This window comes from Balaenoptera ricei, chromosome 8 (genome assembly GCF_028023285.1).
Source record: "Balaenoptera ricei isolate mBalRic1 chromosome 8, mBalRic1.hap2, whole genome shotgun sequence".
In the NCBI taxonomy this organism is placed as follows: Eukaryota; Metazoa; Chordata; class Mammalia; order Artiodactyla; family Balaenopteridae; genus Balaenoptera; species Balaenoptera ricei.
In genome coordinates, this window is record NC_082646.1 from 12,300,597 (window position 1) to 12,316,453 (window position 15,857).

At 34.8% G+C, this 15,857-nt stretch overlaps 1 protein-coding gene across 2 annotated transcripts in view; it reads right to left on the reverse strand.

Annotated features, from left to right (window-relative positions):
* The window catches only part of ARHGEF12 (Rho guanine nucleotide exchange factor 12), a 145,319-nt gene that overhangs the window by 70,297 nt on the left and 59,165 nt on the right, over positions 1-15,857 (reverse strand). Inside the window, exons 2-4 of one of the 2 annotated variants that reach the window (XM_059930184.1) lie at positions 10,156-10,179; positions 8,539-8,624; positions 6,868-6,924 (exon numbers count right to left, since the gene is read on the reverse strand). In XM_059930184.1, coding sequence (XP_059786167.1) covers positions 6,868-6,924; positions 8,539-8,624; positions 10,156-10,179 — 167 coding nt within the window. The remainder of the gene's footprint in view (positions 1-6,867; positions 6,925-8,538; positions 8,625-10,155; positions 10,180-15,857) is intronic. The other variant, XM_059930185.1, reaches the window with a different exon arrangement.

The window sequence follows — 15,857 nt, forward strand, 5'->3', positions numbered from 1 at the left end:
GTGACCCATAATTATATCTACTTGCTTTAAACTGATAATCATTTAAGTTCAAACATTCTAAAAGATCTACATTTTTTACTCCTCTCCCACACATTTTGTGTTTTTGAGGTCATATTTTACATCTTCATGCTTATCCCTTTACTGTTTATTGTATTTATAGTTGCTTTTACAATTTTTTAAAAGTGATCTTCAATCCTTACTGTATATTTACCATTCCCATTGGGATTTTCCCTTTCCTGTAGATTCTTACTTCTCTTCCATTTAGAGAAGACTTTTCAACATTTCTTTTACGGTAGGCTTAGTATTGCTGACTCCTTTTAGTTTTTGCTTCTCTGAGAAATTATTTACCTCTCCTTCTATTCTAAATGATAATCTTGCTGGGTAGAGTATCCTAGGTTGCAGATTTTTCCCCTTCAGGACTTTGAATATACCATGCCACTCCCTTCTGGCCTGCAAAGTTTCTGCAGAGAAATCAACTGATAGCCTTATGGGGATTCCCTTGTGTATGCCTCTTTGTTTTTCTATTGCTGCCTTTAGACTTCTCTCTTTATCTTTAACTACATTTTGCCATTTTAATTATGATATGTCTTGGTGTGGGTCTGTTTGGGTTCATCTTGTTTGGGAACCTCTATACTTTCTGTAACTGGGTATGTGTTTCCTTCTTTAGGTTGAGAAGTTTTCAGTCATAATTTCTTCAAATACATGTTTGATCCCCTTGTTTCTCTCTCTCATCTTTCTGGAACCCTTTTAATATAAACATTGGCATGTTTTATATTATCCCAAAGTTCTCATATGTTGCTTTTATTTTTTTTTAAATTTGTCTTTCTGTTTGCTGTTTTATTGGGTGATCTGCATTATTCTATCTTCTGGATCACTTATGCATTCTGTGTCATTCAGTCTGCTATTCATTGCTTCTAGAGTGCTTTTTATCTCAGAAGTTGAATTATCTATTTTTTATTGGGTCTTCTTTATGGATTCTAGTTCCATGTTAAAATGATCTGTGCTTAGATCAGTTCTCTTTCTTAATTCATTTAGCATTTTTATTACAAACTTCTTGAATTAATTATCTGGTAGACTGATTATCTGTTTCATTATTTATTTTTTCAGGGGTTTTCTCTTGCTCTTTTGAGAGTAGTTCCTCTTCCTTATCATTTTACTTAATGTTCTCTGTCTCTATGAATTTAGGTGAAACAGTTATCCATTGTGGTCTTGAGGGATGTTTTTATCTGGGAGCATCCCACTGTAGACTGTATATGCCCAGTGTCTCTGGTGTGAGGGCTGAACTTGATGTAGATGCCAGCCACATTTTTCCTCAGGGTACGCTAGCCACTATCACCTTGATAGGGAGTGTGGCTGGTGTTGGGGGAACTAGAGGCTGCACAGGGTCTAAGGCTAGATTTCCTCTCTACTCAGTGGCAGTCACCGCCTTGTCAGGGGTGGGGTCTGTTCTCAATTTGCTGGAGCAGAATCTCTGATGGTCAGGCTCCAGCTGGCTCTGTTCCTTTTAAGTGTGTGTTTTGTTGGCAAGCCAGTACCTGCATACTCCTCACAAGTGGAGTCGGCTTCTCCAGCTTTTCTATTTGTCCCACTGGTTCTCCAAGCAGCCAAGGAGGCCTGTCTCCTCTACAGAGGATCCCAGAACTGGGATGCCCAGTCTGTGGCTCCCCAGGGTGAGTGTCCACCCATGCTATCTCCCTTTTCCTCTTAGCTCCCTTCTAGGGGCAGAGATCTCAGCCTGATGCTTTTCTTCCCATCCTACCCAATTACGTGGGAATCTTTCTTGCAGCCTTGGTTGTATAGCAGTTTTTCTGCCAGATTCCAGTTAGTTTTCAGTGAGAATTTTTCCACATGTGGATGTATTTTTCATGTTTTTAGGAGTAGATGAGCTCCATATCCTCTTACTCCACCACCTTGATCCCCCTTTCCAATGCAGCATTTGAAACCCATATAAAAAAGACTGTTTTTTACTCAAAAGTGAATTACCAAGGATTGTATTTTGAAAGTGAAAAAAATTAAGTCTTTGTAATGCTTTGCTGTGGGGAGGGGAAGAAGTCTTTAAGGTATTCTGAAAAAGGTGAAAAAGTGCTCTCAAGTTTTACTGTAATACATTCCTTGAACAATGCAACAACTATATTGCCAAACAGAAAACTAATGAAAATGCAAGGCAACATGCTAAACCTTTCATACTGCATTTACTTTAGGAAAAGCACATTAGTCCTTCTTCACCTTTGATTTTATTACATGATCAAACTTCTCTAAGTCTCACCTCTTAAAAATTAGCTTCAGGGAAGGGTGTGGAGAAAGACCATGTGCAACTCCATAAAAACAGCTCATTTTTAAACTGCTGCCAGACATCATGTTTTATGAGTTAGACCTCAGATAATCCTTTGATTAAGAAGTTTCTTGATTCTAAATGCATAATGCTGCCAGCAAGAGGAGGCTTAAGTTCCAAGCATGCCGATTTCATTCTTTTAGACTATAACCAACAGTAAGTCTCTTTTCAAAGTTACATTTTCTTCTACCTTAAAATTTTTCAAAGGAAAGAAAAATCCAATTATGATGAATCAACATTGTATTCCATCAATTCTCTTTACTAAAATACTTCATCCCAATCTCAACAACCACTCATTCAAAACTCACTTAATTGAGTGACTCCAGTGTGTCAGGCATTATGGGAGATACAAAGATGAATATAAATACAAATAACTTGATACAAAGCAGGATGTCAAAGTTCAGACAACAAAAGTAACTGGGTAAATCTAGGAAAGCCCTATGAAAGAGGCAGTATTTGAACCTAGGCCTTGAAGGATGGGGAGGATTCTAATAGTGAGTTATAGGAGATAATCCATTCAAAACAATGGGAATGGCATGAGCAAAGAGGACCAAGCCACAATTGGGAAAGGAAAATTTGGAGGACAGTCTGGTACCTTTGGGTGAACAGTACTAGATTAATGGAGAATGATGAATTGGAAACAAATTATGGCATATCTTAATAACTATTTGTACTTTCTCAAAAAGTGAATGACCAAATCCTTACTTCAGTAACACTCATCTGACTGAATACAGTAGAATGGAGAAAAGGAAGTGAATCAATGTGAAATAAACATGAAAGAAGGTTATGAGTCTATTAAAATAGTCTAATGACATGACAAACTGAACAAAGCAGTGGAGATGAAACCAAACAGCAGGGGGTGAAAAATAATGTGATGGTAGAATCAATTAAACCTAGCAAGTAGTTGACAATAGAGGACAAGAGAAAGGGAGAAGTCAAAGATAAATTTAAGAAAATAAGACTAAGTAAATGGGAAAATGACCATGCCATTAAAAGAATCAGGGAAATCAAGGGGAAGATTGATTTCCAGCCATAGTTAACAATGATAAATTCCAGATTGCTCATTTGGATTTGAAGGATAGTTAGAGTGCAAGTATTCCGCAAACAGTTATAAATATGAGACTGGAAACAGGGAGAAAGATTAGGGACAGAAACTTGAGTCATGCCTATATTTGTATGGAAAAAGAAATCAAGTACAGAAAAGACAAAACCATTATAAAGAGAAAAGAAACAGGTTGATTTAATATTATATACACCAAAGAAAGGGCATCAACATTGCCTAATGGCACAAGGGGAAGCTGAGAACTGAGAAAAAGTTCATAAATTTTCAAGGTGGATATTTTGATTCACCTTCCAGATAGTATGGGTTCAGAAGTCAGATTTTAAGAGGTTAGGAAGTGAGTGATTTATGAGGACACAGAAGGTTCATGTAGAATGCTCTTCACAAGGTTGAAGAAAAAAGAGAGAATAATAACTTGATGAGAGTAAAAATCAAACCCAGAAGTTTTCATTTTACAGATATGAGAAGCTGGAAAAAATATATATATATGAATTAAAAGAAAATACACTCTGAAGTATCCAAACCTGGATATTTCAAGTACTAACAATTCGCTTCTGTTATGGACTAAATGTTTGTGTCACCCCCACAAAATTCATATGTTTAAACCCTAACCCTCAACATGATAGTACTTGGGGATGAGGTCTTTGGGGAGGAATTGGGGTTAAATAAGCTCATAAGAGTGAGGCCCTCATGCTGGGATTAGTATCCTTATAAGATACCAAACAGCTTGTTCTCTCTTTCCCTCTCTACACGTGCTTGCACGAAGGAAAAGACCATGTGAGCACAAAGCAAGAAGGTGGCCGTCTTTAAACCCGGAGAAGAGCTCTCACCAGAATCTGACCAATGCTGGCAGCCTGACTGCATATTTCTAGTCTCCAAAACTGTGAGAAAATAAAATTCTGTTGTTTAAGCCAAGTCTCTGGTATTTTGTTATAGAAGCCCCTCTGGTAGTTTGTTACAGAAGTCTTTTTGAAACAGACTAAGACAGTTTCAAAAAGACATGGTTTATTTTCTTGTACATAACACCATCAGCTGTAATCTCTTCATGACACCAAGACAGAAGTTAGGAAGAAGCTGTAGACTAACTCAAAATTCCCCTGCTAAATCTCTCATATTCCTCAAACCCCCACAAAATTTCTCCATTACAATATTAGTAAGGAAAATAGAAAATTAAGTATCATTAAAATTGCAGATCAGAAAATATATCTGTACATGGTCAACAGACTCCAAAAGGTTCAGAGGGGAAAATAAGGGGAAAAGGAACAAATATTGACCTACTGCGCTGGGAAGAAACTTAACAAAGAAGTGAATACAAAACAAACATTTGGTTTCCTCTTAAAATGAGCAAAGTAAATCTATCTCACAAAATGGCTCTAAAAATGGCTAGGGAAGTTTAAATAAATAATTTGTAAGTGAATGACTAGTATTTGTGTGAAGTACCCAGCTAACAATTTTACCCCAAGAGAAGACAATGTATAATCTTAAAAGTTAAAAGTGGGCTTGTTAAGAGACCCTACACTAAAGCAATGTCACCAGTTGCTATGATTCTACTCAGTCATATACCAGTATTTCCAAGCTTTCCGTAACTCTCTAGAGATTCCTTTTCACCCACGCTAACTGCACACAGTCTGAAGAAGTCTATTCACACAGGTGATAAAATATTTGTAATGTCAAAGAGATTTAAGTTAGCATGCTAACTCTGTTCTGATCAACTCATCCCTCTCAAAAGTGCTTTTTGAGAACTCATGGCTCAGTTCCTTCCAAAAAAGGTATTTCAAGGGTTCTCAAGAAACAAACACAGAGAAGCCACACCTTACTTCCCCATTACCACTTAAAATGTTTCTATTACTACCAAGCCAATGGCATGTCTGAACTAGTGTTAATATTCCCATTGCTGGTAAGAAAAATCTTAGTATACTATTTCTAGTCATGGATTCCTAAATTGTTAGTCTCATCCAAAGCAAACAGCAAGCTTTTGCATACATACCACAGATCTAGGAAAATGGTGGGGGAGATGAAATTACAACATTGCAAAGGTTGCTGGAAAAGAATGGTGCTATAAAGATAGTGTTCACATTCCTAAGAAGAGAATAAACCATAGGAAGTTCTTTATATAGAACAGAAAGACAGAGTCTCAAGAACTTATGAGGAGCCAAATACTTTGGAAGGAAGAAAAAGCATGAACTTGACATGCTATAGGGCATGGTACACATTTCCTGTTGAACTACTGTAAAAGGTTTAACTACACAGAAAAAGTACTGGTCACATAAACCCAAGCAAAGAACTATATGTATGTATCTAACACAGAGGCATTAACTGATTTATAACCAAACACAGGCCTCATAATACTAAATAGTATCTGACATCATGTGTTCAAGTGTCAGGAGATATAAATTATAAAGTGTCTTAAAAGAGAAAGGGGGCATTTTCACGTATTTTTTCCTTTCATGTGCATATCAAGCTAGGAAACAGCTGCACCCAGGGAAACTTCCACTTGATAGACTTTTGGCTCTATTGGAGAAGACCTGGTTTTCCTTTGAGGCCAAATTTGGAATCTTCTTTTAAAAAAAAAACTTACTGGTCTTTCAGAGATTATTTTAAAAGTCTAGGTTCCAGGCAGTGCTTCTCTTATCCACTTTTCTCAAAACACTGATTAGATGACAAATCAAGAAAAGAGGGCAGGTAAAACTGTGCAGAAGAAAAGGAAAAATATGTCTGAAATTCACAAACATGGTTTATATTATCTTTGGAAGACAGGACATAGCCTGGAAATATTAGTGTTTTAATCATCTGTTGCAAACTTGACCATTCAGGTTAAAGCTGCTCTTTGTGAAGATTATTTTTTAAAGGTGTCATTTTGAAATTTTCCCATTGAGAATAAGCTTTGGGGAAACTTATGAAAGGCAGAGACATTCTTCATGCTACAAAAATAAAATACTTAGGCTATTTTTGCTGTTGTAGATAAATTACACAAGAACAGCATTTCCAGATGATGAGGCAATTAAAAATAAAGAAACAATTAAAAATAAAATTAAAATTCCAAAGAACTGCTAACACATCAAACTATACCAGTACTATACTTAGAGAAAAAGACTGGTAGCACTGATGAAATTCTACATGATCCAAACTCTGCAAACGGGACATGGGAAGAAAATGCCAAGAATTCAAAGCTCATCCATATTATTTGGAGAAACTTGACCCAAACATATTAGAGATAATCACTTTCCTAACATAAACAAGATGAAGGAGAAGATGGGTAATGTGCCTATTCTTACTCTACAATGTTAGTTTCTAGCAACCTTAAGCTTCCACATCACAGCCACATTAAAACCCCAGGCTCCCTTTCCTGCAATAGATCATGCCATGCAGAGCAGACACAAGAGACTGCAGTTAAAAAAAAAGAAAGAAAGAAAGAAAAGAAACAGCATGAAGCAAGCTCCAAAGATGCAAGGCTGAATTGGCTACATTAGCTTACCATATATCTCGGATCTACTCTCCTCTGAACTAGACTTTGTCTTCTTGGAGGAGCTATCTGCACAGGAGCGGGAGAAAAGGAGAGAGATATAGAAAATATGGAGACCAATGTAAGGGGAAAAATTCATGGGGGAAAAAAGAATGAATCATGATCAAGTTAAATCGTGCAAACACAAAGTATGAACATCACAGGTGATAGCCCTTAGAATAGTCACGAACAGCACAGGTAATGACATATTTTAGATTTATCAAAGAAAAGACAGTGCAATAAAAATATGTTCAAACAAAACAATACATGAAAAGTCTACAAAATATATCATCTGACAATTGTAGAGATGACAAAAGCACTAAAAGCTGTAATAATCTCATTATGAAGCACTGAATACCACTTTGCTAATCTGTCTCTGGAGATAGGCACATCACAGATGACCAATACAGAGTAAGTCAATCTAACAAGACTATAATGCTTTGATGAGCATAGGGCAGAAACATGTGACCCTAATTATCAAGACAGTAACTAATCATATAAATGAAAGCCTCTGAGCCCTATGACATCAAAATTAGGTGTCAGAAATAAAGAATTATTTCTTAATGGAGATGCAAGAAGTTACATATTACATACTTCCACCACCAAAGCCTCCTAAATTGATGATTGGGATTTCATTTTTCACCTACCACCCAAGATGCAGGTAACTTAGTAGCTATTCACTTCCCATTCTTCCCTTCCTAGATAATATTTATATTTTTCAAAATAAACTAGCAGTCTTTACTAAAAGTATAAACAATCTTAATTCGACAGAAAAAATACTCCATTAAAAATTATACTTCTAAGTGAAAATACTTAAAAATAGATATATTATACTTATGTATCTGAGACCTTAGCATTTACTTACTTCATCTTTTGTCATAGGAACATACAAGTAATAAAAGAGTATATGAACAAAGAATAAGTTTCAAATGACAAAAGCAAAATTATCAAGCAATTTTTATAAATTAAATACTTAGTGGGTTTACAAGGGGAAAGCAAAGGCCTATATATTACAAGAGGGGTTCAACCTATACATACAAAATTAAGAATATAAATAGTCAAAAGTCCACCAGCATGAAAACTCTAGGAAAGATCAACACTACTGAGATTGAAAGACAGCTGTCTGAGTTTAGAATACTCTTTGAAGAAAAAGGGATTTCCATTCATTTGCTTATTCTAAAATGAGATGATCATTAATTTTAAATTACTTTATCTAATACTCCAATTTACCATGACCACACCTGAATTTTTAGATGACTACAGAATATGTAGTTGTTATCAAGCCTTGATTATAGCCTTGATTTTATAAACATGCTACTGTTCATACCTAGGATTTACCCAAGTTCTTGGTCTGACCAAAATCTCCAATTATGATACAATAACCATTTCTATTAGCATCATTATTTTAAAATATAATAGAGCCTATAATGATGTTTCCATAGTGGAATCCATAGTGTTGAAAGTTAAAAATGCTTGTATTCCTCCTGAGTGCAAAGGTTTTATATTACATAATTGAAGAGGAAGGAGAGTCTTAAACAGATCAAACAGCTACTGCTGGGTGTTTCAGGTGGTCATGCAGCTTAAAGTGTTATTACTGGAAACTTCACTACTCTCAATATTCTTTGGCAGAACAAAGCGCTTTACCTGTGGGGTCAAAATCATGTGATGTACTGCGCTCAACTTTCTGCTTCTTATCTGTTGGTGACTCTCGGTTCAAAATACTTCCATGCCTAAATTAAATAAAAGCAATTAAATATTTTACTATAAGAAAATCAATGGAATAAAAACTTAATTTAAAAATCCCAAGTGTGTCTTACAAAGAGAAACCAAGAAATCAGTTTACCTTACACAGTCTCATAAACCTCTCTAATTTATATTTTTCAAGAAGTTTTAAAATTCAGTCTATGCTATGTTTAATACAGAGTCTATTTACCTGGTTATAAAAAGTGCTTAAAAATAATGAGTGGTATTTAGTAATAAAGTCTATTTTATTCTGAGAAATAACTGCTTAAAACCTTTTAGTGGTTTTCACAGGTTAATCACTATTATTTCCATTTAACAGATAAGAGAACAGTACCTAAAAGTAATTAAACATATTCCCCAACCCCTATGTATATTATGGCCAGGTTCAAAATCACTGTGTAAATACAGCATGGATGAGAACAGTTTTAAAAAAGAAAAATCTTAGGCAAGGCTTTTTTTTTTTTTTTTAATTGGGGTATAGTTGTTTTACAATGTTGTGTTAGTTTCTACTGTACAGTGAAGTGGAGTTCCCTGTGCTATACAGCAGGTTATTATTAGTTATCTATTTTATACATATTAGTGTATACATGTCAATCCCAATCTCCCAACTCATCCCACCCCTCCACTCCCCGCCCCTGCTCTCTCCCCTTGGTGTCCATACATTTGTTCTCTAGGGCAAGGCTCTCTTAAAGCCTGCCTATAATTCTTGCCACAGAAGTCTTTCCAAGGCCCAGATGACATAAGAATTATTATTTTCCCTATGACCTACCCAATTATACTTGATCAGATAATGGCTGGGCAGCAAACAAGACCACTACTATAATACATACACTTCTAATTACTTGAAATGCCAAGATTAGCGTTGGTATCCTGGACAATGCCATCACTAGAAATGATAAAAGTACTATAATAATTAGGAATGACATACTACCTACATTTTAAATAATACATACAACAATTAAGATGAGAGAGAAAAAAGATGCTGAAGAACGAGTACTGAGGAAGAGGCGTTTGATCCCAGGAAATGAATAAATATGGAGATACAGATATAGGCACAGACATATTTGGACATTTTGGATTTTTTCCTTTACTGTCTTAGGGTAATTAAGACTGATCCAGTTTGTCAAAGTTCATTAACTAAAAAGGCAGTTACAGTTACCCAAGTGATAAAACACATCAAAAACTGGCAATCCATTTACACTCCCCAAGCTACTCACAACTGAAAACAGTCACAATAGATTTTAAAATTAAATCTCTTCATAGGGAGTGATCTTAAGCATCAATTTGAACAAACTTTTAAAATGCTTATATTAAAAACATTGGAAATGTTATCAAAATAATGCTGTCTTCCAGAAAAAATACGCAACACCTGTTATATTTTAAATTTGTAAAACATTTTGAAACTTTAAACTACTTAAATCCACATTTTCTAAAACCACAAAAATGCACCATAATTTCAAAGGAACACTTCTAAGTAAAATTTAACCTAAATATATGAAGTGCAACTGAACAACTTACCTTATAGGTTTTTTGAGGGGAAACCTGAAACAAAGAAAAAACAAAAAGAATAGATGTAGTTATTTCACTTGCAAGATTGTTATTAAGCTTATTCATTCTACAAAACCAGAATAAGGGATTTAAATCTTATACTAACTTTCCCAAAGCAAGATTCAACAAACAGGTGGAGTTGGAAACCATTTTTTAATATCTTAACTACTTTGTTAAATCTTAAATTGCAGGTGCATTTACCATCAGCTGTCCCTGAGTATGGGTTCTCTTTTTAAAAATTCAAATAATAATAGCAATAACTACATTTATTGAGAGCTTAGTAGATGCTAAGCACTATTCTAAACTGTTCACATGTATTATTTTTTAATCCTAAAAAAATAACTATGAAGATATTATTTCCATTTTACAGATTGAAAAAACTTAAGCAAAGAGAAATATTTTACCATTAAAATATTATATTTAGTTTTCCTAGCAAGAAAAGTTCCTTCTTCACCTTTCCCCATCCAAAATATCTGGGTACTGATTACTGCTCTATTGGTTGGTCTGTGTCTAACCTTTGATCATGATTAAATCATGATTCTCAACTATTTATGTTTAGATAATACCCGAAATCTAGAAAAAATTACCACTGGGGTACTATCAGTTATTAAAAATATATTCCAAAAGTAGAAAACAAAGGTACTTAAAAAATTTTTTCAGTTCTGTAAGCTAAAAGAACTACAGCCTTTTCTCCTGGTTGTCTTTTTTAAAGGAACTATTACTGGAAGCTTCTTGATAAGAGTTTGATGCTATACATAAATGCTAACTTAAGTCTAAAAGAGTGTTCTCAAACATCCTCCCATACCTCTTCTCATTTCTGTCCTTTTTAGAATTATCTCAACCTATAACATTTTATGTAAAGATTATTTAGGTGATAAGGACAGGGCTTATTAAGAATATCAGTAAATTTTTTTAAGGCTACTAGTAAGGGTAGTATGAAATAAACATAAAATGATACCTGACTATTTTATTTGGCATGGAGGTAGTTTAGTTTTAAAAAAAAAACCTTAGTCTAAATATAACTTTAATTACAAATCCTTTTAACTCCTACATAAATAAAAATTGATTCACAGAAAAAGACAGAGAATCTAAAAACTTCCCTAATAAGCTATAGCATATTAACTTATGACCAAGTTAGGGATAACAAGGAAAGGGGGTTCTGGGATAAAAGAGAGGACACTGCTCTAGAGAATATACTGATTACAGAAGATTACCAAATCTTCAGAAATAAGAGTTCCTAAGTAGTCCATCCTTACTTGTTGGGGGAGGTGGAAGGGAATGGGATTTAAATTTAAAGATGAACATAAAAGTTGGCAGAAAAGAATTCCCAGCTGAATTTCTGCAAAGGATAATACCTGCAGTTAGCAACCTTAGCCACTTGGACTGACAGCCATTATAAAAATTCCTACCCAAAAACAATGCTGCTTGCGTCAGAAACTGCATCATCCAGGGAGATTCTGGTAAAGAAACCTGGAAGTTCCCAGACTATTGAGTGTAAACCAGTTTCCTGAGTTATTTTCTCTTACAAGGGAATGGAAAGGAAGGGAAAGAGGACAAAAATGGAATGAGAAGATAAAGAAGAAGGACCACCCTACAGTATAACTCGCTTATCATAATCGACTTACTATATTCATAAAGTACAAAGAACTTTTCTCAAGAAAATCTTTATTTACATCACAATACTTTTTCTCTAGTCACCAAATTCCACTTTCAAGTATGTGGTAAAACAAAGAAATATGTATGTACCTATGTATGTGCAGTTGCATGTATGCAAGTAACAAAGTCAAGGGCCCTCCTGGCTATTTCATTCTTCCCTCTGCTCCAGCTAAGAAAATCACCAAGAGAATCCCATGGTTTGTAAAATCCCTACCATCTGCTGGATATTGAGATGAAGATGTAATCAGATAGCTGGAAATAGAAAGCTAGAACCCCAAAGAAAAACTTGGGGCTAGAGTTGTAGATTTGAGTCACCAACCTATTGATGGCCATTGAAATTTAAAACAGCAGGTAAAGAGAAAACACCAAGGATCAAATCCTGGGGAAAAGAAACCTAGCTTCTGAACAACTGAGAAAGGATGTGAGAGCCAATGAAGGAGATTAAGAAGATAAATCAGAATAGAGAAAGGGTTGTCCTAGGAACCAGTAAAGAAGAGATAATACTATCAAATGCTACAGAAAGGTAGGTCTAAAGGCTAAGAAATGGCCATATTCTAAGCAACAGAGTAACCCAACACAAGGCTGATGAAACAATTCTGGTGTACAAAATCCCCTATTTTCAAGTCCCTGTCCATTGTATAGTCCAATCATAAAACTGTGAAAATCTCCTTTGGTTAGATATTTAAGTAGAACAGCTGTATTTGAATGCTGACATGTTGGATATGCCTACTTAATCAAATGTGTCTGGCTTTTGAAAGTATCATATTGATGACGTGGACATTTAGCCAACAATGAACATGTTTCGTGCATATTTATATATGTGTGTATGTATTCTGCTAGTTATAAGACAAAGTCAAACTGCCAATATGAAGAACCATAATATGTAAAGAAAAGGGTTATCAGGAATTTGAGCCATTGGGATAAGGTGACTAGATGTCCCTATTTTTGATTACCTATACTAAGCATATTCGTATGCCAAAAATCCTAACCAAGGGCCTTAAATGTCACAACACTTTCACTCACTTGACTCAGGATGCCTCTTCCTTGTTAGCTCTGAGCTCTAGTATTAAATCACTAGGTAGCAGTATACAGAGGCCTCCCCCAATTTTTTATTTTCCCATTCCTCCCGATATGTTATTATAGAGGGAAATGTGATTCGGTAATTAAATAACCCTAACCTATAATTAATATATAGTGGAGTAAAACTTCCATTTTTTAGCCAGGTTTTTGTTTTTTGGGGTTTTTAAAATAAATTTATTTATTTATTTTTATTTATTTTTGGCTGTGTTGGGTCTTCATTGCTGCACGCAGACTTTCTCTAGTTGCAGCAAGCAGGGACTACTCTTCGTTATGGTGCGCGGGCTTCTCGTTGCGGTGGCTTCCCTTGTTGTGGAGCACAGGCTCTAGGCGCGCAGGCTTCAGTAGTTGTGGCATGTGGGCTCAATAGCTGTGGCTTGCGGGCTGTAGAGCGCAGGCTCAGTAGTTGTGGTGCATGGGCTTAGTTGCTCCGCGGCATGTGGGATCTTCCCGGACCAGGGCTCAAACCCATGGCCCTGCATTGGCAGATGGATTCTTAACCACTGTGCCACCAGGGAAGTCCCAGACAGGTTTAACAATATTCTACAATATACGTACACGATGTTATAATTGTTTTTAAGATTTTAAAACTTAAAACTTTTAAGATCGTTAAACAGAATTTCTTCTGGATCAAAAATATTGCAAAGAACTGCCAAAGTTTTGTGTCATCACATATTTGCTTATAATAAATAGCCTACTAGAAATCGTATTTTCCTTTTATTGATTTTGGTGAGAAAAGAGCTAGCCTTTTGATACTACTCCAGTGAGAAGTGTTCTGAAAGAAGAAATAGGGATATCACAATCAAACCTTAATTCCTACTCTCTGCCTCCTCCACGATATTAGATTTTTCTCCCTTGGGTTTAGTTTTGATGAGGAATTTCAGAGTTAGATGGTTCTTAATAATGGATAACTGAAATGAAGGGGAGGAAGTTAAGGAAATCTTACCTACATTGGATAGTGGTCAAGCTTTTATTAACAGTCAAACAATGTTAGCTACTAAATTTAGAATTCTCAAAAATTCCATTGTAAGATACATCCTGATTTTAGTGATATTAAAATGCAGGGGGAAAAAAATCACTCCAGTGAGGAGAGTTACTAGACAAAGAACTCTGCAAAACAGATAACAATTAAGATAATTCTAAGGCTCAACCCCTCATAAAATGATAATAAATAATAGTGAAAAAAACAGACTATTCCAATATTGTTATAGTCAATGAAAATTACAAGTGATCTCAGGGCCTTAGGTTCAGGGACTCCTAGAAAAAATATAACTAGGCTCATATTCTAGTTTCACAATGAAAAGGTACTTGAACGTGGGCAAGTTGCTTAACCTCTCTATCTGTAAAACAGTGACAATACTAGACCTACCTCACAAGTTTGTTTTGAGGATTAAATCAGAAAATGAGAAGCATTAAATGAGAAGCACTGCCTAGCACATAGTAACCACTTAATTATTATTACCTATTAGGGAGAACAAAAATAAAATCTGAACTTTAGCTGCATGACTTCAAATTCAATAGAAAATAAAAATAAAGACTAACAATATTCCAATCGGTTTTTAGCTCAGTAAAATCCACAGAAATGCATAATTCAAAGCCAGTGATGAAACTATAAACTTAACTTGCCAAGTCATATTATATAAAATTAATGGCACTACTCAAGTTAACAAACTTCCCAGATGCTACAGGGTAAGAAAAAATATCAGGTTACGACCAAAACTTTTAATTTTCCTGGCAAGTAAGGTCAGTGATTTTTTTTAAACATAGTGAAATTATGTTGACCATACCTGCCACTTAGCAAAAAAGTCCATTATTTCCTCATCTCCTTTAAAATACCAAGAAGGATTAAGGCATTCTGTGTCCCAGATGTAAATCGAGTTTTTCATTTATATATTTCTATAAAATAATTTAAATAACCTGAAGCATAGCACTTAATTTTGAAATTACTCTAATATGAATATGAACCAGCTAGCTCAAGTATTATATCATTTTTCACAAAATAACAAACATAACAGCTAAAAGAACATTTGTCTACAATACACAGTGCCCATAAGTATAGGGATTCAGAACATAGTACTGACTTCAGCTGAACTGTTAATTCAATCTTCAGATCTCTGGACAGCAAGATTCATAGAACCAATAGTAGTAAATGACCACTACCACTTCCCTCCTCCCCACCAAAAAAAAAAAACACCAATCATAAACTCTTTTGCCACTTATAATTTATAACTGGTCTAGCTTAGAGTCACTAAAAGAACTAAAAATTTTGGAACTAGCCAAAAAAAGTCTGAACATTATCTACCATTGTACTTTTTTACTAGCATATATATCCAAAGCATGAAAAGTTTAGCAGAGCTGGCAATAAAACATTAATTAGTTATATCAGAAAGGCTCTAAAGCAGAAGCTACAGCTGACAGGATGACTCATGGAGAATTCTTCATGGTGTTATTAGTTTTAAACTTGTGGACCTTGCAATACAAACCACAGAATGACAAGAAACAAGGAGCTCAGTTCTGTGTAAAATCCAAAAATGATTCACTAGAATGTAATGTAAGATCTCAAATTAACTTTTAAAACATAGCTTAGAATACTGCCACTTTTACTGAAGAACTGAAACACAAGACAGACCCTAAGTAAATGTCTCTTATTTCTTGGACATACTTTGACAAATCAAATAGTAAATTCTAAATTATTTTAATTCCCTCTGCCAGAGCTATTATAAATTGCATATTGGTTGTTTCTGAACTGGAAAAAGTAATTCACAATAAAAATAACAGTTTATTAAACTTTCATCTCTTTATTGACAATCTGGAACATTATCACTTTTGTGAGTATTTCCTGTAAGGTTTCTAAATGAATTTCCTTTGAGATCATAAGTATCACCATTAACTTAGTGTCTTTTTAGACTTCAAATTATTCACTCCAAAAAAAAAATAAA